The 27,864-nt window shown below is 36.4% G+C and overlaps 1 protein-coding gene across 3 annotated transcripts in view; it reads right to left on the bottom strand.

Annotated features, from left to right (window-relative positions):
- Positions 1 to 27,864, bottom strand: part of LOC131038015 (RNA polymerase sigma factor sigB) — an 86,974-nt gene that overhangs the window by 6,746 nt on the left and 52,364 nt on the right. For all 3 annotated transcript variants that reach the window (XM_057970303.2, XM_057970288.2, XM_057970295.2), the window contains one exon: positions 7,539 to 7,704. In XM_057970303.2, the coding sequence (XP_057826286.2) occupies positions 7,539 to 7,704 (166 nt within the window). The remainder of the gene's footprint in view (positions 1 to 7,538; positions 7,705 to 27,864) is intronic.

The following is a 27,864-nucleotide window of genomic DNA, read 5'->3' as shown; positions in this document are numbered from 1 at the left end:
TCTAAGGACTTTGACGAAACAACTTAATGACTCAAGAAACTGCAAAAGGAAACTTCTGACAAGAATGGAAAGCATAAAGTTTGAAAAAATTTCTTTCAAAATTTCAAGACAACACCCTTCAAAAAAAGCAAAGGGGCTAGCTTACGACTAAAATAAGTCAAATTGAAAATGTTGAGAGCCAGTGGTACTCAATTAACAATGTTTGTTGCTTTCAAAAGTCACTATTACTCAAATAAAAAATGGTGACTGCGTCTGAATTGCGATCAAATGTCGACATCGTGTAAAAGGCCTGCAAAGACTCTTGAAGATGTTGCCAGGACTTATTATCTATCCATCCACAACAGGTATGGACTATATTAGTCTTGAACCATTATTTGCGACTTCTCCTTCTCAAAAACTTATTATAGGATAAGGCTTATAATACCACATACCCTGTTAGAACTAACACAAACCAGATGCAATAGTATAAAATAATAAATACGCCCTTTTTTAATCTTTGAAAACACCACCATTGCACCCTAGTTTGCAGGGTAACTGAGAATCAATACCTATAGAAAATCAGCAAAGGTAGTTTTATCTCAAAAATCATGAATTCGAAGAGGTGTGAAACAATTGTATGACTCACACAAAATTCATCGAGGGATAGTAATGAGAGAATGGTTAGACTAATGTTGGCAGTCATAATGAAGTTTCCATACGAATGATGAAAATCAAGTTACGAACCATTCTGGAAGTACATGTATTAAATACTGTACAACAGACTATCCTTCAAGGATACTTGTTCTGTAAGGAGGAGAATATTTGATACGTCCAGCAGTCTATTATCCTTGGCAAATGCAACAATATCCTAATGTGGCGAAAACAATTTCTCATACTGCATATCATTAGCCTTTGTCAAAGAGTTGCCGAATTTCCACCAAATCAGTGATTTTACATGATGCATCAGTACAAAACAAATCAAAAATAACTGGTGAAGAAAATAAGTGTGGCCAATGTTACAACTGGTGAAAGGTAGAAGTGAATAACCAAACATTTATTGTTCCAGTAGAAAGTACAAGAAAAACGAGACCAAAAAAGGCGTTTGCACACCTGCAGATATGCACCTTACAAGTTCACAAATTGAGGATGATAACAAAAGCTTTTGAGAAACTGGAAAATTACAGCGAGAAGTGAGACATATGCTCCTTGCAAGTTCACAATAGGGAATTATACAAATAGCTTTTGAGAAAATAAGAACTACAGCGAATATTACCAGCACAATGCCCTCAGAAAAATACTCAATTTCTATAAAAGATGCTAGAAGAAGTCTCTATACGACAGCATAATGCCTCCAAAAATAAGGGTAGAGTAATGCATATGCACTCGAGAGGTGTCATGCCTGTTGTCTGGGCAGATGGGCCCTGTTATCTTAAAATTTGTGCACCCTTGTTTAAAAGTTTTGAAATCCTATTTTTTATTTCATTTTGCCAATACATCCAATTCAATATCATTAAATGTTTTGTAAGGAGGGGTTCATTACATTTTGCTGCCTAGACTGCTTCCTTGTTTGGAGTAGGTAATTTGTATTTTATGCAAACTTTAGATCTTTCGCTAAAATAGGTTGTAAGGTTAAGTTTTGATTAAGATAAGCAGGGATTTTGAAAGGGCCCAGATCCTTGAACATTTACAAAATATCGACAAAGGATCCACAAAAAGTAAAACAGCCAAAGAGGCAAACAGAAAAGAAGTTGTAAGGTTAAGTTTGTCAATCAAAATTTTTTCAATTAAATGAATGTGATGAGTATTTGTTAATTATTGATTTAAAAAATGATGATCACAGTGATATTGTTGGCTTCTAATATTTCTACCATAGACATTTTTTCCATGACATTCCGAATGTCAATGTGGCTCTAAATTTTTGTCTTGCTCGAGCAGTAAATCTACTGCCTTATTGCAAACATCAAACAAATGTTTAACGCTTAATCCATCTGCTCGCAATGTGATACACACAAGATGCTGATCATTTAAGCATTCCATAATTAGTCAAGTGATACCTTTTACACTTTGCTAAGTTAACCAAGTTGAGAACATGTCAAAGTGGAAAATTGCATAGACCATGGTGATCCTAGCCCCTGAACACACTCCACTTCGAACACTTAAAATACTCTAAAAAGGTTCATTAAAAAGAAAAGTAAACATGATCACAGGTCATTTAAGGGTGCCATATTGATAGTAAGCACTCAGGACTTCTAAAGATAATCTTTATTTAGAGCCTCAAAAGAAATAAATTCATTTTAAATTTAAAAAAGTGATTATAATGTGAGAAGGATAAAAGTGATTAAATTTGACTTGAAATGAAAAGCATTAAGGTTTTTAAATAATATTCACTACTGGCATTTGGAAAGGGGCGATGCACAGACTAAATAGGCATACTGGCACCCCTTTTGAATGGGATTTTCCTTGGCAATTGTATCCACTTGCATTGTGGTTCCTTCGCTTTCATTGGATGAAAATTATAAAAAGAACAAATTAAAAGATTCATGTTACCTGCCTGCCTTGCTATTGTGCATATATGGAAGTGTTTTGAGCAGAAAAGAATTGAAAATTTGCTGGCTTTCCAGATAAAAATCCGTTTGTAAGAATTGTTGACCATAAAATGAGGGTTTCTTGAGTTTGTTGTCCCTGTGTATTCTGCTTGTGAAGAATGGATGGAAATTTTTGAGAGGGTTCAATATTTTCTGTGAGAGACAGCATTCTAAGAACATATCTTGTGGGTTTTTGTTTTAAACTTTCTGTTCCAACAATTTTTTTAGAGATAGGAAGCATGCTTTCTAGCTGATTTTCATTTTGAAAGGGCAGTAATTATGTTATTTTTTTGTTATGGATAATGTAAAGCATACTCATACTTTACAAGTTCAGAATGTTTGGTGTTGAGGATTGTATCTCTGCTTCAATGATTTGGCTCTTTGATTACATTGCCTTTTTCAAATCATTGTCTTAATGGACTTTTTCGGTCTTCATGGCACTTGAAAAGATGGAAGAACGAATTGATAAGGAGGTTTTGGGTGATTTAAATGTCATGTCAATGGCCTTCTAGTAATGATAAACTTTGTTCTGCTTAAATGGTTAAACCTTGTAACATTTCTCCTAATGGGCAGATTACTGATTGACACTAAAACAGAAGTTTATTTGTGGATGAGATTGATTGATGACAGTTGACTTTTACTTTGAAATTGCAAGGCTTTCTTTTGCAATTGGGTAATCTGAGTAATTTGTCCAAGTGTCAGACCTGTGAAGAAACCTTCTTTAGCTCTTTCTAACAATTTCAGCATGAACCAAGGGCATTAGAACCAAGGCAGCTGTAATCCAAATCCATCAGCTTCAAGTGCCAATAGAAGTATATTGGCCAATGGAGGTAGAGACTGAAGTAAATTTAGGAGCAGAAGGGAGTAAAGAGGTCTTTAGAGTTCACATTGTGTCCCCTCCATCATTCCATGGTATCCCCTTTGTTGACAAACATATGCATAGCCTTAGTTCCTGCGCATCCATCTCTCTGCCTTTCAACACTCAACAGTCACATTTGTGAATATTCTCAAAGATGCAAGAAAAGGGGGTTTTAATGAACATTTTCAATATTTTGAAGTTCTAAGCTCTTGATTTATTATTTTCAATAATGGTTACTCATCCAAGATATATTGATTGCCAAGGATTCTTCTAATCCTAAGAACTGATCGCGTAATCCCAGATTTTATGAGATAAATAAACAGTATAGATCCCCTGCTACCTAAGCTTCATATTCAAAGTAAGTAGTTCAATCTCCTTCCCTTCAAATCATATTGGATCCAAGTGTTCTCAACCCTCTTCTGTCCCACCAATGTTAACTCAATTGAAAAAGAAAGTCAATATTGAAGTTGAAGAAAATGGTTCAAATGATTTATCATAACCTGAACATTGTTTCAAATTTTAATTATATGATTGCTAGTATTAATTCTTCACTTCAGGAAACAATTTATATTTTATAATGATTGCTCACCTATTTCCTTGATCTAGGCAGTTGAATAATAAACTTCGAATTAAAAACAAGACTAGATTCCCTTTCTGAACTAAAATAACAAGTCAAAGAAAAATAGGAAGTCGCCTTGTATGATCCCAAAACCACAAACTAGTATAATTCCACTTTGACCTTCACAAAAGGTCAAAGTGTTTATTACTGTTAACAACATTTTCTACAATCAATTGGGTCCACATGTGTTGATTGGTTATTGACAAGGTCAATAATGTGATCTGTGTGCCAGCCATAGTCCCCTGAACAACAATGCACAATCTTGCATGTAGCTCCTTGCACCATGAGCCATGCATACAACCCCAAGAACCATGCCATGGCCCTACATGTTACCCCTTGCTTCTTACAGCACTCAAATAGTGTTTCAAACCATGCCACACAATGTAGAGGACATCATACAACTCTTGTGCAGCCCTTTGCATCATTTGCCACTCATGCAGCGCCAAAGATTATGTTGCACAACTTCATAGGCAACTCTATTTGAGTTATGTGCCACATATACACCTATGCATGTTAGTGTACACAAAGCACATAGCCTAGAACTCAATGCGATACAACACACCTTTTGGAGCCGTTTCATGATATGCCAGCTATCATGCCCACAATCAGCACAATGAGCAACCAGAATTCTAGCAGTAAAAAAATGAAGCATCACCATGGAAACTCAAGAGTTTCAATTTCCAACCCTTTGTCTTCATGAACATGGTCTATAAATGTACATTTGTAACATGAGCAAATAGATAGATAGAGGATAGACAGAAGAAAATAGACGACCATACATCTCGAGAGAAAGTATGTCATGAATAGAATGCACAAATTAATAAAACTTTTGTTCCACTATAGTATTCTTCTACATCTAAATCCTTGTCTCCTTATTGCTTCTACATGCATCCTCATTTAGGGTGTTGTCCTATAGGCTTACCTATGCTCCAAATCATAATGCAGTGCTAATTATGCAAAAAATGTTCACTATGTAGAGAATAATTATATCAAAAATCTAAAGTTTGCAATGTATTTAGCCTCAAGGACAACAAGCTCAGAAGGTAAGGTAGCATTGGATTGACTTTTCAAAAAGGGTTAGTAGGGACATTCGCCACAAGGTGGCAACATTAATGTATATGCATGTGTGATTTTATGGAGGTACACCAGCATGAATTTGACTAGCTGGGGAACTCATGCACTATCAAGATCAACAAAGAAGTTGCACATGGAAGGGCAAAAGTAGCAATGAAATCAGGGTCACGGATTGAATCAGATAGTTGTGCACAAGGTCCCTATGGCCTGTAAGGACACCTGATTCTACATGTTGGTTAAGTAGTATTGCAGATCATCACGAGTGGTAAACACATGGCATTGTATCAAGGAAGGTACCAAGGAGTTGTCCCAACTAGTGGGTCTGATAGGTCAGATCTAATGGGCAATGACCTCAATGAGAAGGTGGCAATAGCATATCAAATGTTGGGTAAGAGTTGTCAGGAAGAAATGTTGGTAACATCAAGAAAGGTGTTAGAAGTTATTGGTACAATGGCATGTGAACAGAGGCAGCATCAAGTTTCATTGAGGTTTCTGAGAAATGACAGAATCAATGAATGGAGACCCAAGGATTTGACAAATTGCAGCAAACAAAATCATGGCACGTGCTGCTAACAAAAATTGCTAAGAGGACAAACGGGCATGCAGAGGATCAATGTTTGATGTCTTTCAAAACACAGTGGTCTATGACAACTGAAAAAAGGATCATGTAGCAGAGGTCAAGGGTAGCAGGATGAAGAGGGGTGCAGTAAATCCAGAACAGCAGTCACTGGTTGTATTCAACATGTGCAGCATCGAAGATGTGTGACTCATGCTTTCTGAGGATGTTATCAAGAGGTGTATGATCATAGGTAGTGTCAATTGTTGCAAAACACTAGTCCAAGAACAATCAATAAACAGGTCACCAAGAATTAAGGATCACAAAGCATATCCATAAAAATTATAAATGTTAGAAAATAATGAATCGGTGGCAGATGGACAGCCAGTGTCGTCTCATGAAATGCCTAAAATCTGAGAAAAGGTTTTGAAGGCCATTAAATGAACAAAGATAGCAAGGAGTAAAAGAGCCTGCCCACACAAAATGTCTTTTTAACAGTTTTTTTCCAACTGTTTTTTGTTAAAAATCCTTTTTGATGTTTTTATAAAAATGATAAAAAGAATTTAAATGGAGAAAAAAATAGAGGGGTAATATCCACATGAGGCTGGAATCAGCTAATTCCTTTAGTTAGATCTGGAGTGTTCCAAAGCCTTTTTCAACAAAACAGAAGGCTATCTTAACTAAATTGACTGCTCATAATTTAATGATGTGATCAAATTCATTCCAAAGTGGGATAGATTCAAGCAGGTCTGAATAGCAACCCCAAATACTCTGATGCAGATTCTTGTAGCTCCAAAGGTCCAAACCATGAAGCTAACATGTAAAAATCCAAAATTTGGATGATGCGCATGTGAGAAAAACTTCACTACTGCAACAATAGCGTATACATCATGCAATTATGAATATAACCAAGAAGAAGTGATAAATCTTGGGCAAATTGACATTGTCATAACATGTTGAAAAAACAACCAACAGAAACTAGCTCGGACAGAAAACAGAGATGTGATGCAAAATCGCATTGTAGGTAAATTGCATTATGAATCTTAAAAGCAATTTTGCAATCATCTCTCAATCATACAAAGCCAAGAATCCTTATCGCCTTTTCTATTAAAAAGATTAAAAGCGCAGTAAATAGGAGATGTATCCAATAATAGAAGATTCTCAAAAATTATGTTTACATTAAACTCATGATCAAAATCACTCCATGACTTATCTTGATATTTACAATGAAGATGGTAACTTGAGTGTGGTATACTATATTGAGAGTCACCTCCGAATAGTGAAAACTGCTTTTAAATAAATGAAAAAATATAATCAACTAATATTTGCATATACGAACAACAGTGGCAAGACGTTTTCAAGTTTAAAAAAATTCAGTGTTCAAAGCTTTTATTTTCCAAGACTCAAATAGAATAACGGTCTATGTGTTATCCAATTTCTCAGACTTCTAGTCTCTATACTACCAAATTAAAAGGGTGTTCCTGCAGCTAAGTTCATCTTTTGCAATCAAATGTTGCAGTCATTTCATAGGTTAATATGAAGAGCATTTTTTCCTAAGTAAACAAAAGTTCGTTTTTCCCATGCAGAATAAAAATGAAGTAGAAATCTCTGTTGAAGAGAGAAGTAATGATTTGCATTAATCTTTTCACAAAAAATATGCTATCCCAACAGTTTTGGTGGATATCCATGCTCATAAGCTGGTATATGATACCACACACACTGATATTGCAGCACTAAAAATTGAAACCATTTACACTTCAACCTTCATTTACTGAAGAAAAATGCTATCAAATAATTGATAATCTAAGAGCATCTTATTAACAGATGAGAATAGCCCACAGCATGGAAACATGGACCAAACCTAACCTGCCTCTTAGGAGAAACTATGTCAAAACTTTCTAATTCGGTCATGTCCAAAGTACCAGAATTTCCTCTCAGATCATTCAAATGGATGTTTCCAGAAGAACCAGAAACAGAAGTTGATTTTGAACTTGACACGGCAACAGAAAGAGAGTTTCCGCACAAGACCTGTCTGCATGATTACAAAACGAATGTCAATCTCTGCTGAAAAAAGACAAAATGAACCCTTGAAATAAGTATAAAAATAGTTGCTGCGCCTGACTTGATATCCCAGATTATGTTCTGAATTCATCTATGTTGAGAACACTGTTAATCTCAAAGTAATTTGAAATTTTCATACATATTCAGTTATCATTCTCTATGCTTTTTGTTTTATTTGTGAAAAATGAATAGTAGCAATTCAAAAAATATAAATAGCATATGCTCTTCCTTGTAAATCCCATTAAAAGTATATATGTTGATTGTAATAGCCACCTCATGGAAAACCTTCCCATTGCAGTAATAGCCTAAACTAAAATTTGGACCATCAAAATGGTTATATCCATTGTACTATTTGAGAATCAAACATTACACATACATCTAACAGATCTAACTAGTTCATACCGATTGCTTCCTCGTAAATCTCATAAACTCTACATATGTTGATTGAATAAGTTAATAACCATTTATGGTAAACCTCTATTTGCAGTCATGCCCTCATCCTACAACACAGGGTATTACCTGAGAATCAAACACAAAATATTCAACACGTTTGATTTCAAGTATGCATCCAACCTAAAACAAAAGACATTATTTATTAGTTGCAATCTTATCAGGACTACCATTGATGTCAAATAGTAATTCTAACTCTCCTCATCTTTGTTTGGAATGTATATTAATAACTTTATATAGTTATTAGAGAGACAATACATGCGGACAACAGTTGTATCTTGCATGACTTGGTCTCCAGACTATTCATTTCTGGCTTGCTTTTATGATCATTGAAAAATTGTGATGATGAGCAGATTGGAGGTATTTATTGTCATTTATAGCCCTTATGATAAAGGTATCCAAGTATTCAAATCTATACTCTCTTAGTCTTGGAGAGTCCTACAAGATCTCTGAAAGCATATTGAGCTGTTTTGCAAAACCTTTCAAAGCTTAATGGTCTCTGTGCTCACTTTAGAGTTCTACATAAAAAAGATTTGATTTATCCCTGAACATAGGTCAGAGTATATGAATACACCATTCTACATGGCTGTTAATTCAATGAAGTGAAGAGAATCCTTCACAACTAACTCCTATTGATGATAAGGAAGTGAAGAACGGGTCTTGAGCTGCTAGTGTAAACATGCCCAGTACAGGATACTTCAATAACAATTTATTCACATTGCAGCACATAGTGGCCCCCTATATAGTGGAAGCGAGGGAGAATTGGCATGCTATAGAATAGGAGAACTCAATCCAATGGTGGATACATGAGAATGGAGCTTCACATATCTAGCATCTCCTTACATGTGTGCCATCTCAGATTGCCATTTCATGTGCAGCTAAAAGGAATTAGTCCACATATGTATTCATTCACTCTATCAAGAAGAGTGGACTTTGATCTAAACGAGGAGTCAAGCTAGTTGAAGTACATGATGCCTTACAGCTTAAACATCAGAAGACATCTGAGTATTTGCAAAAATCAGCAATAGGATGGAATGTCAATCCTGAACTGCTGAAAATGCCACTACTGTACATGAGAAAGATAGTGTTGACAACTTGAGATACAACAATGACCAGTAGTGGTGCCTTTCGGCATCTCTATGGAGCCCAATCTACAGGATTTCAACAGTGATAGAGCTCATGGCACCGAAAATGCTGAAGACTGAAAGGAGTCAGGAGAACAAACATGTGCTATCAAGGCCTTGTTAATTGCGTACAAATTTACAATTCAAATATTTTTAGTTTTTACCGAAGAAATAGATATCAACAAAAAAAGACATGATTAATCACCATACGCTAGTTGGCAATCCAATCTAAACTGAATCATGAAATTTTTACTGTTCATACGCATGTTTCCCAATGCCAAACAAATTCTGATTATTCAGATATCAAGAATAAGTGCATTTATTCATGAATAAAGCATTTGATTCATTTTTCCTATAAATACTTGTTATTTTTCAGTTTTTACTCATTTCTATATTGCAGATTTGAACTTTTTTTCAGGGCACTGGTGCAGATTTTGATTTTACCAAATATTGGATTAATCAGGGCAGCCCTAGCACACTCATTCTTCATCTATTATCCAACTGACTCTCATTCAGTTAAGGCACACAAGAGAAGTAAGGCCCTAAGGGCTTTTAAGTGGTTTTCAATATTTTTAATTTATTTTTAGGGTGGTAGTTAAGCATTCAAATTTAAAGTTAGTCACAGGTTAGGCTTTAAACCATACTAGTTAGGGTTTCTAACATTAAAACTTAAACATTAGGGTTTAAAATTTAAACTTTAATGCTTATAACTTGAAACCCAGGGTCCTTAACAAAGCCTAACCCTATTATTTTATTTTTAAATTAAACTAAATATTGAATTATAACTCTAATCTTGAATTATTTTTAGTTTAGAGTTAGATCTTAGAGTTAGGGATTTTTTTCATAGAAGCGATAATTAGAGAAAATTGCAAGATGTATCAATCACGACTTTTTCCCCTCTAAACATCATGTTCAAATATGGCTGCACTATTCTTTCTAATTGGTGGACGGATGAGAAAAACCGCACCATCATTAACTTATTGGCAGCTTGCAAGAATGATGTGATTTTTTGAAATCAGTGGACGCCTCCAACAAAGTCAAAATGCAAAAACTTTGTCTCTAATGTAGGAGGAAGTTGTCATGAAGGTGGGAATAGAAAATGTGGTGCAAATAACAACTGATAATGCAGTAGCATATGTGGCGGTTGGAAGAATCCTCCAACAAAAACACAGGTCGCTTTTTTGGTCACCTTGTGCAGCACATGTCCTTGACCTTCTTTTGGAGGACATAGGCAAACTTGATTGGGTGATGCAAGGAGTATCACAAAATTTATCTACAACCATCCTCGGGTTCTTCACTTGATGAGAGATCACACCCAAGGGAAAAAGTTGGTAAGATCAGGTTTCACAAGGTTTGCAACAATTTTTTTAACATTGCAAAAGCATTCTTGGTTCATTCACAGCTTTGAAATAAATGTTTGTGAGACAAGCATAGCTAGACTCATCTTATTCGAAGAAACATGAAGGAGAGGCTTGCATGCATAGTCTTCGACAATCTTTTTGCACAAAGTATACAAAGATTGTAAAGGTAACTACAAAACTTTGAACATTTAATTTTAGTTTTAATTTAAGTCTTTCATGATAAATTTGTAGCTTTAATCTTTTTGTATTTTTAAGTTGTAGATGTTGAAGCCCTTGGTTAGAGTTCTCTGCTTGCTAGATAGGGATCAAACCCCAATGGGGTATCTTTATGAGGCCATGAATAGCGCCAAGGAATCTATCAGAAATTATTATAAGGGGGACCACCTCAAATTTGATCCCATATGGGCGATTACTAATAGGAGGTGGAACAATCAACTCCACCAACCCATCCATGCAGCACAATACTTTCTCAACCCTATTTTTTTCTACTCAAATCCCAATGGAGAGGTTATGGAGGGCCTCACTACATGCATTCAGAGGATGGCACCCCAAGTTGAGGTGAAAGACCTCATTGTCAATGAATTGTAAAGTTATAGAGAAGCGAGGGGTATGCTCTTTTCTTCAAAGCTAGCTAAAGCAAGGAAGAACCACTCAAACACCAGGTATAGAATTTTGAGTCTTTCACATGCATCTTACAAGTTACAAGTTTAAAATTTAAAAGTTTACAGCTATTGACAATTTAATAAAATATGTTTCGACTTTGCTTTCTAACTCTTCAATATTTTATTTTATAGAGTTTTGGTGGACAAATTTGGGCGGAAATACGTCCAAAGATTTGCCCTCTGCATCTTATGCCAACCTTGCAATGCATCCATCTATGAGTGCAATTGGAGCCTATTTGTCACATCGCTCTTTTCAATAAAGATTTATAATGGCAATGCAATGTGATCGTTATATCATTTATATTTTATTACTTGCATATTTGGACATGCATGTTTACCCTCTAGGTGAACAGTTTAAAACATACAGATAGAATGTTTAACGAGAAACAATAATGCCATAGATACCAGATGATAATATCAAGCAGACAGAAAAGATACTATTTCCATTCATAATCGTGTCCCTTACAAGTTGTCGTACATGGTATATAAAGGTACCGAGGGGGTGCAAGGGACAACCGTCGCACCCGTAACTACCAACCCTCAGTTACATTACTAACGAAGTAAAGTACTACCTAATTAATTACTGTTTATTCTCGTGTTTATTCCAATACAATATTACTGCCAACAGTGCAATCTTAATCGAGTAGCATTATGGATTTGAACGAATGATTCTAACAATGTTATTTCATGTAACTGTGAATATTGTAAAGATATGAATAGTCTAACCATTTTTAAGTTACCAAGTGAATGTAGGATTAACAATGCCTTTGAAGGGAGGGAGAGTATCATCAAGGAGAAGTGGGGACCTAATCACACATCACCCCATTCCAAATGGGCACCCCCTACTTTTTAGGTCCTCTTGGTCTTTTGGTTTTAGTTCTTTGGGTCTTTTCATAACAATCCCTTCTGTTTCCCCAGTCTGCAAGTGTTCTTGATGAAATTTGATCAAGTCTGCAAGTCGTTTGAGCAAATTTGGCTAAGTCTGGAACTTGTTTTGCCTGTTTTAGGGTTTTGCCCTTCAAACTTACGTTCAAGGCCTTTTCCTTAGGGTTTTGGAAAATTTGAACACTACAATGAAATTAGAGCCCTTTAAGGAAACTACCAATGAAATTTGAGCAATGAAATAGCTCTTACTATTTTTAGTAAGTTTAACTGCATCCCGGATTGTCTTTATTTGGCCAAAAATCAAACTTACTATTTTTAGCCATTTCTATTTTTAGTAAGTTTCTATTTTTTAGTGTCACCCTATCCCGGTTTGCCCAGATATGCTGTTTTGAAGTACTTACTATTTTTAGTAAGTCTATTTTGGCAAGTCCATCACAAGCAGTGGTCCCGACACTGAAGACAGGACATTCTTGAAAATCTTTGTCTAAATCCGGAAAGTTGAAAAAGCAGACAGTTGATCAAAGAAATGGCAAAGTGTGAAATTCTTTCTTGAAGTGGAAAAAGCATTGAAAAATCAGTCTAAGGCAGAGAAATCCACTTCAAATCCAAAAATGGCATCCCAATCTGGAAAGGTGAAAGTTTGAAACTCTGGTTAAGTCATTGAAGAAAAATCTAAAGAATCATTCACCATCCAAAAATGGCACTCAAGTATAGAAGGGGGGTGCCAAATAGAACTCAAGGAGGAATATACTCCATGGGCATAATTTCCTCCCTGACTGCAAAATCCCGCCCAAACATGTGCAAGGGCACCAAAATAGGGGTGTGGAGGAATTCTCTACTCCATGCAAAAATCCTCCACATGGTATGAATTCCACCCGAATTGGAATCATGGCGCCACAATGGCCTAAGGGAGGAATTTTTCCTTCCAAGTCAAAGTTCCTGCATGGGGTGGTTTTAGCACCCAAGACCAAGGAGAGAGCACCGAAGCATAGTGATGGAGGAATTTTTCTCCAAGTCCAAGATTCCAGCACAACATCAAAATAGCGCTCAAGACCTGAGGAAGTGTGCTAGAATAAGGTGATGGAGGAATTTCCTCCCAAATATACTTTTCCTGCAACACATGGATTCAGCGACCAAGTAAGGAAGTAGAGCGCCAGATGAGAGGTGTGGAGGAATGTTCCTCCAAGGTAAAATTTCCTTCACCTAGTGGAAAATGTGCTCCAGTTAGAGGATGGGCGCCAACAAGTATGAAGGAGGAATTTCCAAGACAAAGTTAAAATCCTTCACATCATGGGAAATGCGCTCCAAATCAAGGATAGGGCGTCAAAATGAGCTTCAGAGGATTTCCACCTTAAGCACAAAAATACTCCAAAACATGGAAATGGTGCCCAAACTAGAGATAGAGCGCTAGAATGGTAAAAAGAAGGAATTTTCCTTCGCAGACAGAATTCCTCCACAAGATACAAATTCTGCCCCAGATAAAGAAATTTCAAGGCGCAAGAAAAATTGGCCAAGAGAGAGAATTTCTCTCCTGAATTCCAGAGCTCAGAACAAAAAAAATTCCTAAAAAATAGGAAAGGTGATGAATTGATTAGAAATCTCCTTCAGTACAAGATGAATTCAAAAACACGAAAAAATTCTTCCCGAATAAAATTTCTCTCCAAGAATTTTCTCTCCAAAATCTAGATGAAAACGATTTTTTTCCAAGAGGAAAAATCGACAAAATTCTTTCAAAAAAGGAAAATCTTTCAAAATATCCTTTTGAATCCAAAATAGAAAGATTTTCACAATCAATGAGTTGGCAACATGCAAAGGGAATATTCCACATTTATGACACAAGGAATTATGGAAATTTCCATTTTGAACTCAACTTTGATCGCTGGACCCGTTTGCATCGCGAGTTGTCAAGGGAAACATGACGTATTTTAAATGCAACTGCCAAGTTTAAACTTTCACCAACTTAGCAACTTGGTAGGGAAATTCTATTTAAACGATGGATTGGAATTCATTTCTCATGCAGGTTTTTGGAGAAATTTGAAGTTAGAGAGAAATGGGGAAAAAGGCAAAAGCAAAGAATTTATTATTTTTTCAGAAGTTCTTGTTCGCGGAGGTTCTATTTTATTCCAAATTGGGAATTTACATGCTAGAATTCCTTCTTCGTCATTTTATTAAATTCCTTATGATGATTATAATGTTAACTTATTTTTGTTTTGTAGGAATGGCGGAATCTAGCAAGGTTGTGGCTACTTCTCGACAGGCACAGATTTAGAACGAGATGAAAGGATTCCTTCCAAAGTCCAAGATTATTTCAAAGTGGAAGGAAATCAGCGACACCAACTTAGGAACCTTCCAGCTGGGAGCATTCCGGAATAGGATTTTTGGAACTGTGGGACGCGCTCGTCAGCTCTTTCCATCAAGTTTGTCAAGAGTGGAATTGTCTCAACTGTCTACTTTCCTCCAACCATTAAATGTCTAGAGCTGGTTTTGGAGTGTGCAAAACATTATAATCCTGAAAGAAGAGCAATTTTGACATCAGATGGCAAGCTTCTAGCTAACTTGACCACTAAAGCTATTGGAGAGACATTCGGGATTCCAGCATACCAATCTATGACTTACAGAACCAAAGATTGAGTTGCGATGATATATGATGTTGGCATGGAAAGATGTGCTCAGATAATCAACAAAGTCTGGATGCAGAAGTCAAGGCCACATTTTCCAACACCCCCAAGCAAATCACCAACTTTGACCTTAAGCAAAAGTATGTTGACCTCGTGATGATGTTAATTAGGATTATGGGATGTCCACATGCCTTCATGTTCAAAACATGGATGTTTTTCTTCATCAGTGAAGTAATGTAAGGCAATGGAATAGTAGATTGGGCAAGATCGATTAGCCACTATGTGCATGAGCAGCTAGGGAATTTGAAGGAGAAGCGTACCCAATCTTTTTACATGAGTTCGTATGTCATCTACTCACTAGCAAGAATGGGCAAATTTAATGGCTTGCCAGGAAAGGGACCCATGGGATGTGGACCAAGTCAATTGAAGGTTCGCAAATGCTATCCCCAATTACATCTGTATAGCACTACATCTTTCAAGTTAGTCACCGACACTTTCACCATGCATTTAACCAGATTATTACAAGGTGAACCCCATACAAGGTTGTCACCAATAGCCAAAGCATTGATACAAAAGTACGGAGCCTGGTATATTCAAATTCCATATACCTATATCCGGGTTCAAGGATTCTCTTTTCTACCACATAAGTTACCAAGGTATCTGACGGACAAATGGTGTTGCTGGAGCTCACCAGACAGTTGACTGCCTACAACAAAATTCGGAAGAAGTTGTCAATTGAATTTACTATTGTTGTAAGTGATTATATAAAAATGTGTCCGACATTGGCAGCAACTGAGAATTTCGTAGATGAATAGGCATTTTATCACTTGACATCCCATACAGTCAGATCCTACTTTGATCCGTACAACAAAATAAGGATGGTTGTCGGAGTGAAGTTCAAGCACAAATTCCACCTGGAGGAGGACTACTGGGCTAATGCCAAGGATGATCTTGAAATGAGAAAGAGGATGTTCTCCAGGTTGTCCCTTGACATGATCAGACTTTGTGAAATAATTCAGGTGCCGAATCAGGTCAAGGAGGATGGGAATCTAGTTCAACCAGAATTTGAAAATTTGAAGGATAAGCCCATTCAGGCCCCAGATTGGTTGGAACCAGAAATTGATGATCTGGATGTTCTGACTAGACCAATCCTAAAATTCACCAAGCATTGGGTTGATCAACACATCGCGAGGCTGAAGGCAAGAAATGTTCGCCTAAGTTACCAATTGATGGGAAACTTGGATTCCCATAGTGAAGCCACAGAGGAGTCATCACAAGCCCAAGCTAAAGGAGGGGAAATTCCGCAGGAAGGAGCCGAGCAAAGTAAAGAGAGGAATGTTCCTAAGATGACACAAACACAGAAGAAAAAAGAAGCCTAGCTGAAAGAGCCACAGTAGAAAAGGCCAAGGGTGGAAGAAGCACAATCACTAGCTAGCTCTTCCAGTTTACAATAAGTTGAAATGCTTGCACAGGAGGTCCCAAGGAGTCAACCTAAGATAATGTTCCTGATAATGCACAAGCACAAGATATGCTCAGCATCAGTGCTTCTCACAAACCGGTTCAGCCAGAAATTCAAAGTTAGGAACTTCCTCCCAATCCAGAACAGCAAGAGCAGGATGGCTTCATAGAGACAAATCCGGAAGACTTGGAGGAAGTTTCGTAGGAGCAAGTGCCCATCGAAGTTCAGGATTAGCCAGCAACTACTCCAGACTGGTTGAGGGAAAGAATGAGGAGAAAGTCAGAAGAAGAAATGGATCCAGCACGGGAGTTGCAGAAACTTCTCAGTAGAATGGACAAACCAGCAAAAAAGAAGGCAGCTAGGAAGTTTTCAAAGGTTACAAGGGATGAGTCAGGATCCAAAACATTGCATTTGGCTGAGCATAAAGTAGATAAAGATAGAAGTGAAATCTCGCCCAATGAGTATGTAATCAAAGAAGTCAATTTAGGGCGTGCATCCACAACACACGTGGTGGAAGATTTTGATGAATCTTCCTTTGTAATCAGAGAAGTCAATTTAGGGTGTGCATCCACAGCACAGGTGGTGGAAGATTTTGATGAATCTTCCTTGGCAATGAAGGAACAAATGAAAAGGATGAAAGAAAAGATTAAGAGGCTGAAGGGTGAAAATGGGCCTTTGTGTGAATATGTGCGGAGTTTTAAGAATCCACTCAAAGAGGAAGATCCATTCTTTGTACTTCCCTCCTCTCTTCCTAAGGAATCTATTGATGGCACTGAAGAAGTCAAGAAAAGGGCTCAATGCTCTAAGGAGTGGGTGGAAGATGTCTTCGCATAAGTCAGAAAATTCATCGAGGAGTTGGCTCAAATCCAATGGAAAATTCAGGCTATCCTGAGCAGGCTAGAAACAGCAGATAGTTCATGGGAAGATGTGCACATTTACCAAGACTTGACTATTTTGCGACTTAGAGCATTAATGAGAATTCCCAGGCAAACGTTGATTGATGGGAAGGTTGTCTAGGAAAGTGAAGTTTATGACATCCCGCGGTGGTTCTATGTCGTCTGCACTGGAAAGGAGTCTTTTGAAAGATTTAGCAAGGAGTATACATCTTTGAGGGACTTGGTCAAGAAAATACAAGTTCTCAACGCAGTTGAGGCATTATTTGCTAGAAGTTTGACTGAGGACAAGCTAGCAGTTTACTTCTCGAAGGGCGGGTCACATGAATATTTCTTTGTGGAATCATTTTCCAAAGCGCATTTGGAAAATGTTTCCTTGTTTTCCAGCACAATGCGAAAGACTCAAGAAGCAACGGCAGATTGGGAGAAGTTTTTCTCCAAGTGCGAAGAAGAAATTTCCTTGTTGGAATTCCAAATGGAGAAGGTGCCAAGTGTCTTCGTAGGAGAATTGGAGGCCATCATTACTAGATTCCTTGCATTTGCCTTTAATGAGCAAGACAATGGTTGTCCATTCTTGGACGAGAATCTTTTGATTGCATGATGGCATAGTGGCGCATTCATTGTCGAGAATATTTGACCAAGTGGCGGCTGGGTCAATAAATGGTGGAGATAATGGAGCATTTATTACATATGGCTGATTTTGGAGGTGATGGTGCATTTATTGCACAATGGGCAATTTATTGCATGATGGAGCATTTATCACATTGGGTGAATTTGAAAGAAGTGATGCATTTAATGCACAGTGGATGCCATTTTTAGCAGAATGTAATTAATTGATAATGGGCATGACGGGTAATTAATGTTTATTCCCACCTTGTTGCATCATGTGTGTGGAATCTTTTGATTAAACCCTAATTAGGGTTTGCATGTAATCAAGGCTAGATGCCTATATAAGGGGGTGACCCCTTCATTTGTAAACAAAGGAGATTGTATGAAATTGTTGCGATAAGCTATTGAAGTGATAAACTGTAATAAATTGTTCTTTGATGGCGTATACTTGTCTCATTTCATAGCTTGCATGGTTTCACATTCCTCACTTAGAGTAGATTTATTTCAAACACTTAGGAGAACGAAGTTGATTGCAGTGTTATAAGGAGAAGATCATATGCTCATACCTTTTGTTGATAGTTGATTGTTATCAACAGTGTAAGGTTGGACTGAGCCATTTTATGTGTGCATTCAATCCGAATTATTGAATGGATATTGTTCTCTTATGGTATTCATTGATGATTTGAAATCTTTCAAACACAACCCTTGAAGATTGCACCTGCTCCATGTAGTTGTCTCAACGTGGCGAAGTGAAGTGTGGTTGATCCTATCCTAGACATTGCTATCTACTGAGTTCCTAGTTTTAGAGTAGCTTTTCTAAACCCTCTCATTTACTTTCAGCATTATTCAATCGAAAAGTCCCCAAAAAAAAAGGGTCATTCAAAGCCAAATCATTCGCATAAAATCTCCTTGAAAGTTATAAATTTGTCTAAATCTTCTTTGAAGTGTATGTAAGTCCCCTTCGATTACCAACTACATCACCACACGAGCCTATATCCACATAAAATCACTAGTAACAGTCGGAACCTTGGAGTCATCGTAAGATCTTCCTACAATCTTAGCATACATTTGACTTTGATCAAGAGATGATAAGGTAGCCGTTGGAAACTTTATTCTATGTTGGGCGTAGTCACAAAATGCATGTCAACAGGGTGGTTATATTATCTTGTCAATTAGCTGGTAGTTGGTCTTTTCCTTTGGTTGTCTTTTGGTGTTAAGGGTATATTGTTGTTCCTTGGTATAATAATTTAATAAGGAAATAAATTGGATCATAATTATTTTCATACAAATAATTTCATTATTTTAATATATAAATGTACGCTCAAATATGCATGCATATATATATATATATATATGAGGATGTGTCTATATATTAAAATAATGAGGATCAATACTTGTAAAAAAATAAAAGAGATATGCATCCGGCTAAGTAAGCAATGCCTTACATTCATTATATTCTTTAGAGAGGGGCGTTTTCGCCTCATCGCCACCTTGTGAGTAAGTGGTTTCTTGCCTCTATCATTTTCAAGCGGATGTAACATACTCTTCTTGAGAGCGATTACCATTGCATCGGCAATCTTTTTAAGGAGCTCATTATTCTTCAAGAGAACGCTATTTCTCATCAATTTTTTTTAAAGAAAAGAAAATATTAGTAGCGTGTTGTGATGTTTTCACATATCGCTCCATTGCAAATGGGGACCCCCACTTTTTGCTTTCTAAGTTAACTATTGAGTCGTTTCACTATCAGCTTTTTTGGAAGAAGTGCAAAATTGAAACATCAAGAAAATTGACTAAGGCATGGAAATACTCTTGTCACTGCATTCAATGACTTTGTCATTACTAGCAATCACCCTACCATTGCCTTAAACACCTCCTGTCATTGCTCTCAACGACTTTGTCATTGCTAGCAATCACCGCTCTCTATGCTAGCAATTACTTTGTCAATGCTCTCGATCACCTAAGTCATTGTCGGCAATCACCTTGCCTTTGCTTTTAAATACTTTTGTCATTGCTATCGATGCCTCATGTTATTGCTTCCACCAATTATGGGAGAAGGGTTATACTTTGAACGATATACATCATTTAATCAATGCAATCAACAAGGATGATTCCTACTAAATGACTACATCCAACACTGGAACTCTCAACAATGCAAGTCATTCAAAATGGAAAGGCAAATGGCAATCTTGATAAAGTAAGTGTATTCCATTCAATGCCAGATTTTAAAATTCGAGAGAGATTGCAAGTATCAAATGCAATTTGTTAAATGAAAATCGTGAGGCATTTAATTTCATAGTTTTGAGCTCAAGGTTGAGCTATCAATAATCGTTGCAATACATTTAATATGGAGTGCTCACCTTGCAAATGATTATACAGTGATTTCATTTAATGACCAGAAATGTGGAGTTTGAAGTTGTTTGGCAACTATAATGATATTGTATTCAATGAAAAATCGCTGAGCAGAATGATGCATTTGATATATGACGAAGAGTTGGTTTGATAAATGCAACTTGTTGAAATCGATGGAGCCTACCAATGTTCATTTAATGGTTCGAATTACAAAACTAAGAGTTTCTTACATATATCAATTGCAATAATTTAATGCATGTCACCTTGTATTGACCAATGATCAAAGGTGGCAATTCAAGGGGGCTTCAATTTTCATTATATGCAGTTTTAATTTATGATTTTTTAATTGCAAAACATTAAATAAAAGATCGCTAGCTGCCTGTGATGAAGTATCGAACCCCAAGAACTGCTATAAGCCCCAAATTGATCATTCATTTGATCAATTTGCAATCAATATCTCTCTTGCTTGTGCAATTCGACTTTCAGTCTGATCACTGGTGACTTATCTTATCAGCAAATTGCTTAATAGGGAGAGCGATCTGGTCTTGAATCTCATCTCCACACAGCACTTCATAAGGTGACAATGATAACCGAGGCAGTGAACAGAAGCATATCAACATCTTAAGAGTGAGTTACTTTCATAAGCACAGCGAACTTACTTCATTCATGACTGGAACCTTGATTATCAATCAGCGCTATTAATACACACTATTCTGATTGTATATGCAGCAATTTCATTTGTAGAGTGGTAAATTAAAGCCAGCAAATTCATCTCCAAGCAAATCTACTTCATTCCATGGCAATGCGACTTAAGGTGTGGAGAACTCACCATTACACTACGATCTCATTGGATTGACAGAGATCAGTGAACTCAATCTCAATCAACGAATTTGCCTAAGTGAACCCCCTTTGACAAGTGATTTTGTTTATTTTGGAAGGTGATTTCGACACAGCAGCAACGGCGAAGGCAATGGTGTAAATATTGAATTATAGGGAGGTCATCTAATCTACATCTGGGAGTTGATAAGACCTAGAGGCTGGTTCATTTCATCAATTTTAGTCATAAGTGATTCTCTCAATGAATCTTGGTCATCTTTAATCATTTGCAAGGATTCATTATTAGTAAGGATGATCATTTTCATGGTAGGGATTGGAGATGCACCCTAAGGTTGAGAGCCTTAGCCTAGATTATTAAGTTTTATTTGTAAATCAGATATCATTCTACAGAACTAATTTATACATTTCTCACAGGTGAAAGATGGCTGGAGCAAGGCGAGCTCTCATCAAGGACATTGTACTTCAAGGCATCCAAGGCAATGACACCATCCGTCCTAAGCAAAGACAAGAACAAAGAACGTAATCAGCATGAGAAGTAATAGAAATCAACATCAGGCATTCAAAGAGACTTTTCACAATTTTGAATTTCCTTCAGAAATCCAAGAATCATTGCTAGTATAGCTAGATGGAAGCTCCAGAATGCAAGTGATCAAGACAAGAGATAGTTTCAGAAGAGTTAATCAAAGTTAGAAGATCAACTTGAGCAAAGTCATCATCATATCAGGAGCTTGTACATGTTGAGTATCAAGAGATATGCCTCATTTACAATTACGACTTGTGATGAGTTACAAAAATTGAGCAAGATGAGGTGGCGCCTAGACATCGCTTATCCAATCATATCATTTCATGATAAGGCGTCCAATTTCAATGAACCTGACTCATCCATCAAAAGAGGATAACTACCACATGGGCACAAAGTTCAATGCACCTACTGCTGTCACCTATTGGTCGAATTTTCTAAGGACATGTGCCCCATCAGATGTAAATATATCATTGGTCAAGCATTAAATGCTTTGCAAAAGGGTTTCTATCTTTCGATCTTGGCCATTGATCTCAAATTGATCTATGCCATTCAATTGTAATGGGAACACTATATAAGGCCTCACTTCTTCATTTGTAAAGTTAATAGTGAATAGCAAATAGACAAAAACTAGTCAAAGAGTTGAATAGATAGCATTTTAGAGTAGAGTACAAAGAGAAGACAAAGATTGTTGCCAAGACATTGTTGCAAAAGACATGTAAACTTCATTGAAGAAATGGTGAGTTCTATGTGTTGATTCAACAATTTGCATGGTCTCTACTTCTCGTTTGTTTTCATATCGTTTAGATGAATGGAAGACTTTGTGTATGATCAATGGTGAAATTCTTATGTCCATACTACTAACACCTTGCCGATGATAAAGTGCCCTGCGTAATCAATTGGAATCATTCAGCTTAAGCTTAACTTCAATTACCACTCCTAAATTGATATGCATCAACTTGATGGTGTCCATGCTTGTGGTGATGATTTGAAAATCATAAAGCTATCACTAGAAGATCGCACTAGCCTTGTGGAGATGTTCATAGCATGTCAAAACAAGACTTAGTTAAATTTCATCAAAGATTGTTCTTTGTTCTTACATTCTTAGAGTTAGAATAGCCTTCTAAACCCTATCATTTTTCTGTTTTTTTCTAAATCAAGTTAATCCCACGTTCCAGCATCATTCGAGCATTCAGGCATTCAACGTAAGTCCACCTTGTGATACCAGCAAAATCACATCATACACCATTGAAGCTATCCAACAAGTCAAGACCTGACATAAAAGAACCTTGAAGTCATCTCAAGTGATCCTTATGCGAATCTTCAGCATTTGAGAGTCTTTAATCAAGAGAGGATAGAGTATTCAATACTTTATTCTGTGTTCGATAGTGCATCAAAACACCATCAACATAGCAGAAGATACAGCATTCATTCTGCAATTATTTCATAACATTGAATCATATCCATCAGGAAGAAAGGTGGAAGTTTTTATGATGTCTTGGATTGCTATCTTCGTGATCATGTGTTGCATTTTGCAGGAGCTTTTCTTTCCCTTGCTTCACCAATATTAGGCATGTTCATATTCCATCCTCGTTTAGATTTGTAGAAGCTCCTTTATATATTTATTATTAACAACCCTAAATTGTTAAAGAAATAACTGGTAATCGATTCTGAATAATGCCAATGCTCTGTAAAATTAAAAGTGCTCTATAAAATTAAGAGTTCTCTGTCAACCGTAGTTGATGATTAGTTGTAAACAAATGCAGGAACATGGGACTGCTTGCATACCTCGAATGGTATGATGAGTAGTTTAGCAGAGAGTTTAATCAGTAAAATAATGTGTGATCGTCTAAGCTTTTATGCTATAGACAACAACTTTGCATGCATTAGAATTACTATACTAATCGCAGTTGATCCAGTCCTGGGACTTTTTTACATCACAGCAACCGAAATACATATTTCATATCATCATGCATTAGATTTCGAGCTATTCAAACTGAAATAAATTCTAGTATGCATCTGCTCATCATAGAAGTTAAAAATGTTAATGTAAAGATATCAGTCTATTAAATACTAAGAATTAAGAACCCGGAATATGGATCACTGTATTTGAGAGTATATCCATAATATGAATTCGATACAATGCCTGCAAGAAGGAAATCAGAGCAAGACAAGAAAATGATCATCCATAACCTGAATAGAGACATAAGCCTGAGAACTAGCATTCAATCTGGGTGTATTATTTAAACATTGGTCTAGGCTTGGAACCCTCTTTAATCAGTGCAAAACATTATGCTCTAGCTATAGAGAGACCGAATTGAAGAATTATCTAATCTATTAATTTATCATTCTTGGATGTTATCTTTTAGAATTTTACTGAATTATTACAGAGCTAATTTGTAGTCAAGCCTTAGAGGCATGGATTCTGTTTAACTTAAGTAGTTGGAACTGAAGTCACTTCATCCAGTGGGTAGTAGAGACCGTTGGGTTCAAGGGACAGTAAGCAGATGGATTGTCCTGAAGTGTGTTAGACAATCAGTTAATTAATCAGAATGATATTTGAACTGTAATTATCTATTGAAATTAATTTGTTTTCTCTGTTCAGCTGAACAAGAAACAAAAGTTAAAGTTGTATGAAAACCATGTTGTAAGTTGAATCTGATGAGTCAGGTGTTATGGTAGTGGGTCAGACTAAATAAGTCACGATCTCATGAAGGTTGTTGTAGACTGTTAATATCAATTGACATGAGACAAATTATGTAACTAAATGGTTAAGATATCTAATGGGTCAGCTGAGCCTAAATGTTATGTGACTATGAGCAAGTCAAGCAAGGGTGGTGAATATTGACAGGGCGTTAAACGTGCTTGCAAATTGAAACCTTGCCCAAGGTGGCGCTGCTTTATCCGTGCGACCGTCAATTCACATGAACCAAATACACCTAATCAAATGGTCATACTAGTTAGCATATACCTCTAGTGTGTAACTGACTAGATTCATGTAGGCCCTAAACACCAGGCTCAAATGGCGAGATGTCAACTAGATCCAATCCTTAGTCTGCACCCTCGTGAAGGGTCGGGCTACCTCTGTTGGAAGGGGCGCAAGAGACTTCCAAATCTGTGGTTGGGAGGAAAAGCCCTTGATGATGTTCTCCCTCTTCTAGACGATGCCGAGGCTTGATACAGAAGATCTCCAGTTGGAAAGCTTATTGATTGTAATCTCTAAATCGTTATCTCTTTCTTAAAATGGAAGTTAACATATTGAATATTCTCTTTCATGTTGAAAAGCAAATGATATTTATATCTTTTATTGTTTATTAAAGGATTAACTACCTTTCAAATGAATAAGTTAGATTTTCATTTTATGCTGAATATCAGTTAGTTAGTTAGTTAGTTAGTCAGTTAACTTTCATTTTCAGCTGAAGTAGTTAATGTTATTTATATGGAAATACATATTTTTCTTAAAGTTCAGAATTAGAGGTTGTTACACTATTTGAGGCCAGCCATACAAAGAAAAGGAACAAATTAGCTCGAAAATGCCTCAATAACCTTGTCTTCATGCAATACATTCTTTGGCTACACACAAGAAAGGTAGAGGAAATATCAAGTAATCCAATTGATTTGGATGAGATAGATCCTTACAATGATTGGACAAGGCGAGATGAGCAGCCTCCATTGTTTACCGAGGATGAGCTCTATGATTGAAGAGGCAGGTGTTGGAGGGGGCTGCAACAAGAGATTTGGGATTGGATGACATTGATGAAGTTGAGGTGTCATTGCCACTAGCATCTACATCTAGGATGGAGGTCAAGCCACAGACTATCATGCCAAGTGAGGTGGAGGATCCACAACAGACTCCTAGGATTAGACCCTCTAGTCCTACCTCTCCCCTAATTTTCACTACAGCAGGGAAGAGGAAGATGTAAAATGTTTTAACGTAGCATTTACTTTTAGTATTACAAAAACGTTATTTTCATTTTGTTTCAGACTATTAGCCATCAACATTCCACATGAGGATGCCATTTTGTACCTGATTTGCATTCAAATCAATCAAATATAACTATACTCAGCTTGTTTCTTTTATGTACTCATATATGGATTCATTGGATGTATCTTATCAATGAATTTTACCAAAAAAAAAGTTTCTAATGAAATTTAAGCAATTTTTTAAGTTGTCGAGTTCTTTGCCGCATCGTGTTTTTTGGGCTTGGTGAGTTTTTGCCGAGTCTGAGTAGTTCAACTTTGTGTCAATCAATAATTAATTGACATTTTTGTATGTTGAACCTCCAAATGAAATACTTAAGATGAAATCTAAGGTCAAATAATTGATAAAATAAAGTTACTTTTAAGCTCTCCATCTACTTTACATCGTTTTGTCATGTTATTGAAAACTCATTTACCTTGTACATGCTTGAATTTATTCTTATTGTAAAGTAATAATGTTTGCAAGGAATCTAATATACTCAACTGAAAAAAAAAAAATTGTCCTTAAGCCCCTCTGCAGTGTATTGGACACAGCATTTAGAAAGATTACCCTCTTGTACCCTTAGAAGTGATGCCCTAGATGTATATTTGAGGGCTATAGAGGGTTGAAATGATAAGGAGACAATATATACTTTGTCTTGTACATTTATTCTTTTCTTCTCTCTTCTTCCAGCGATCGGTTGTCCAACCATAAATCTAGCACAAGGGGATCACAATGTCAAAAAAGCAACCATGCCTACATGCTCTAGATTGCCCCTTTTGAGTACGTAGACGTGCCATTTCTTGCAATGCCACTCTACTCTCTCGTACAACTCTACTCTTGTGTACATCTTCATTATATCACTCTTCCAAATATGTCAAAAGGTTGGGTATATTGAGAGAGTTGCTCTTTTGTACTATCACTTTGGTAATAATGGGCAGATTGGCATTAGAGATCTAGGTAGACCAAAAGGCAGGAGTGATAAGCTTGGAGCGATAGGGATTTCTTCTAGAGTAATAATGTCAAAGTTATAAACTCAAGACATTTGAATGACGAAATTCATTTTTTTGCTTTGCAGATCAAGTCATCATGCCATGTCAAAGAGGCTTTTCAAGTTTAGGTATGGACCGATCAAATGCAATTTTCGCTCGACTAATATCAATGGAGGCATATATCACTTCAAATGGCATTTGATGGAGGAGCCAAGACATGAGACCACTGCTGTTGAAATGCCTTTTAAAGTTTTTAAAAAAAAACAAGTTTTTCCTTTTTGTTTTGCATTTTTTTTTATGTTTTTGAAAATCTGAATTTTCCCAATTATTTATAAAAATCATCTTTTCGTTTGCCAAAATTTCCCCAGAAATATTTTGCTGCTGTGGAAATATTTTGAACACCAACCACAACCCTAAAGTAGTTTTTTTGGTTTAACTTTAGGGTTAGTAATAAAAAAAAAATTATTTTAACTAACCCGAAACTATTTTTGGGTTTAGGGTCAATGTTATGGATTTTCCTAACTTTACTAACTTCAATTTTTTAAACAAATTAGGCACCCAGAATATTTTTACTTTTTACTAACCCTAAACCATTTTTTGGGTTACAGTTAGGTATTTTTTTTCCCTAACCCCAACACTAAACTAAGATTTTTGGTTTAGAGTTAGGGTTTTCAAGTAACCCTAAAAGTTGTTTTTATGCAATTTTTTACTATCTAAATTATCATGGCATATGAAAAGGATTTTGCATAAGTCTATTGCGAACCTAAGCCTGATTCCAAAGAAATTAAAATGCAATTTCATAGAGTTAATGTAGTGGTGGCATTCACCACTTTAAAAAGCAGTTGTCAAGTTGCTATAGCGCGATCTAAGGATTTGCAAACACTGCCCCATTGATGTAACCCATCAAACTCTATTGTCTCTTGAGCCCACAATAGAAAACAAAACAAAGAGGGCAAGGATAACTCTTGGAACAATGTATATTCAAGAAAAAATAGTCCTTTGGACGAAGATGAACTTACACAGGAACCTTGTGCAAATATTAAAGTGCCTAAAAATAGGCAACCATACATGGCAAATTTGACAATCACTTCATGCCCAACACACAACGCAGCTTATATTAATAAAACCTCCTCTCAATTAATCGAACATTGATGGGGGTGTTGAGACAACCTATAGGACTCTCATGGCCTTTTATTTTTATGTTTATTTATCATTTACCAAGTGTTTATACCATGTCAATTTTTAAAAAACTTTCTTTTTTATTGGTAACTAATAGGATTGCCCCTTTTAAATTGAACTGTCCTTTTGTTGAATGCATAACCAACCCATTGATTTTGTAATCACCACAACAATTCATTACTGGCAAAACCAACAATCCATCTTGTTATTTTTGCCCACATAAATATTTTAC

This window comes from Cryptomeria japonica, chromosome 9 (genome assembly GCF_030272615.1).
Source record: "Cryptomeria japonica chromosome 9, Sugi_1.0, whole genome shotgun sequence".
In the NCBI taxonomy this organism is placed as follows: Eukaryota; Viridiplantae; Streptophyta; class Pinopsida; order Cupressales; family Cupressaceae; genus Cryptomeria; species Cryptomeria japonica.
The sequence above is the reverse complement of the archived record's forward strand: the minus strand, read 5'-3'. Positions and strand labels throughout refer to the sequence as shown.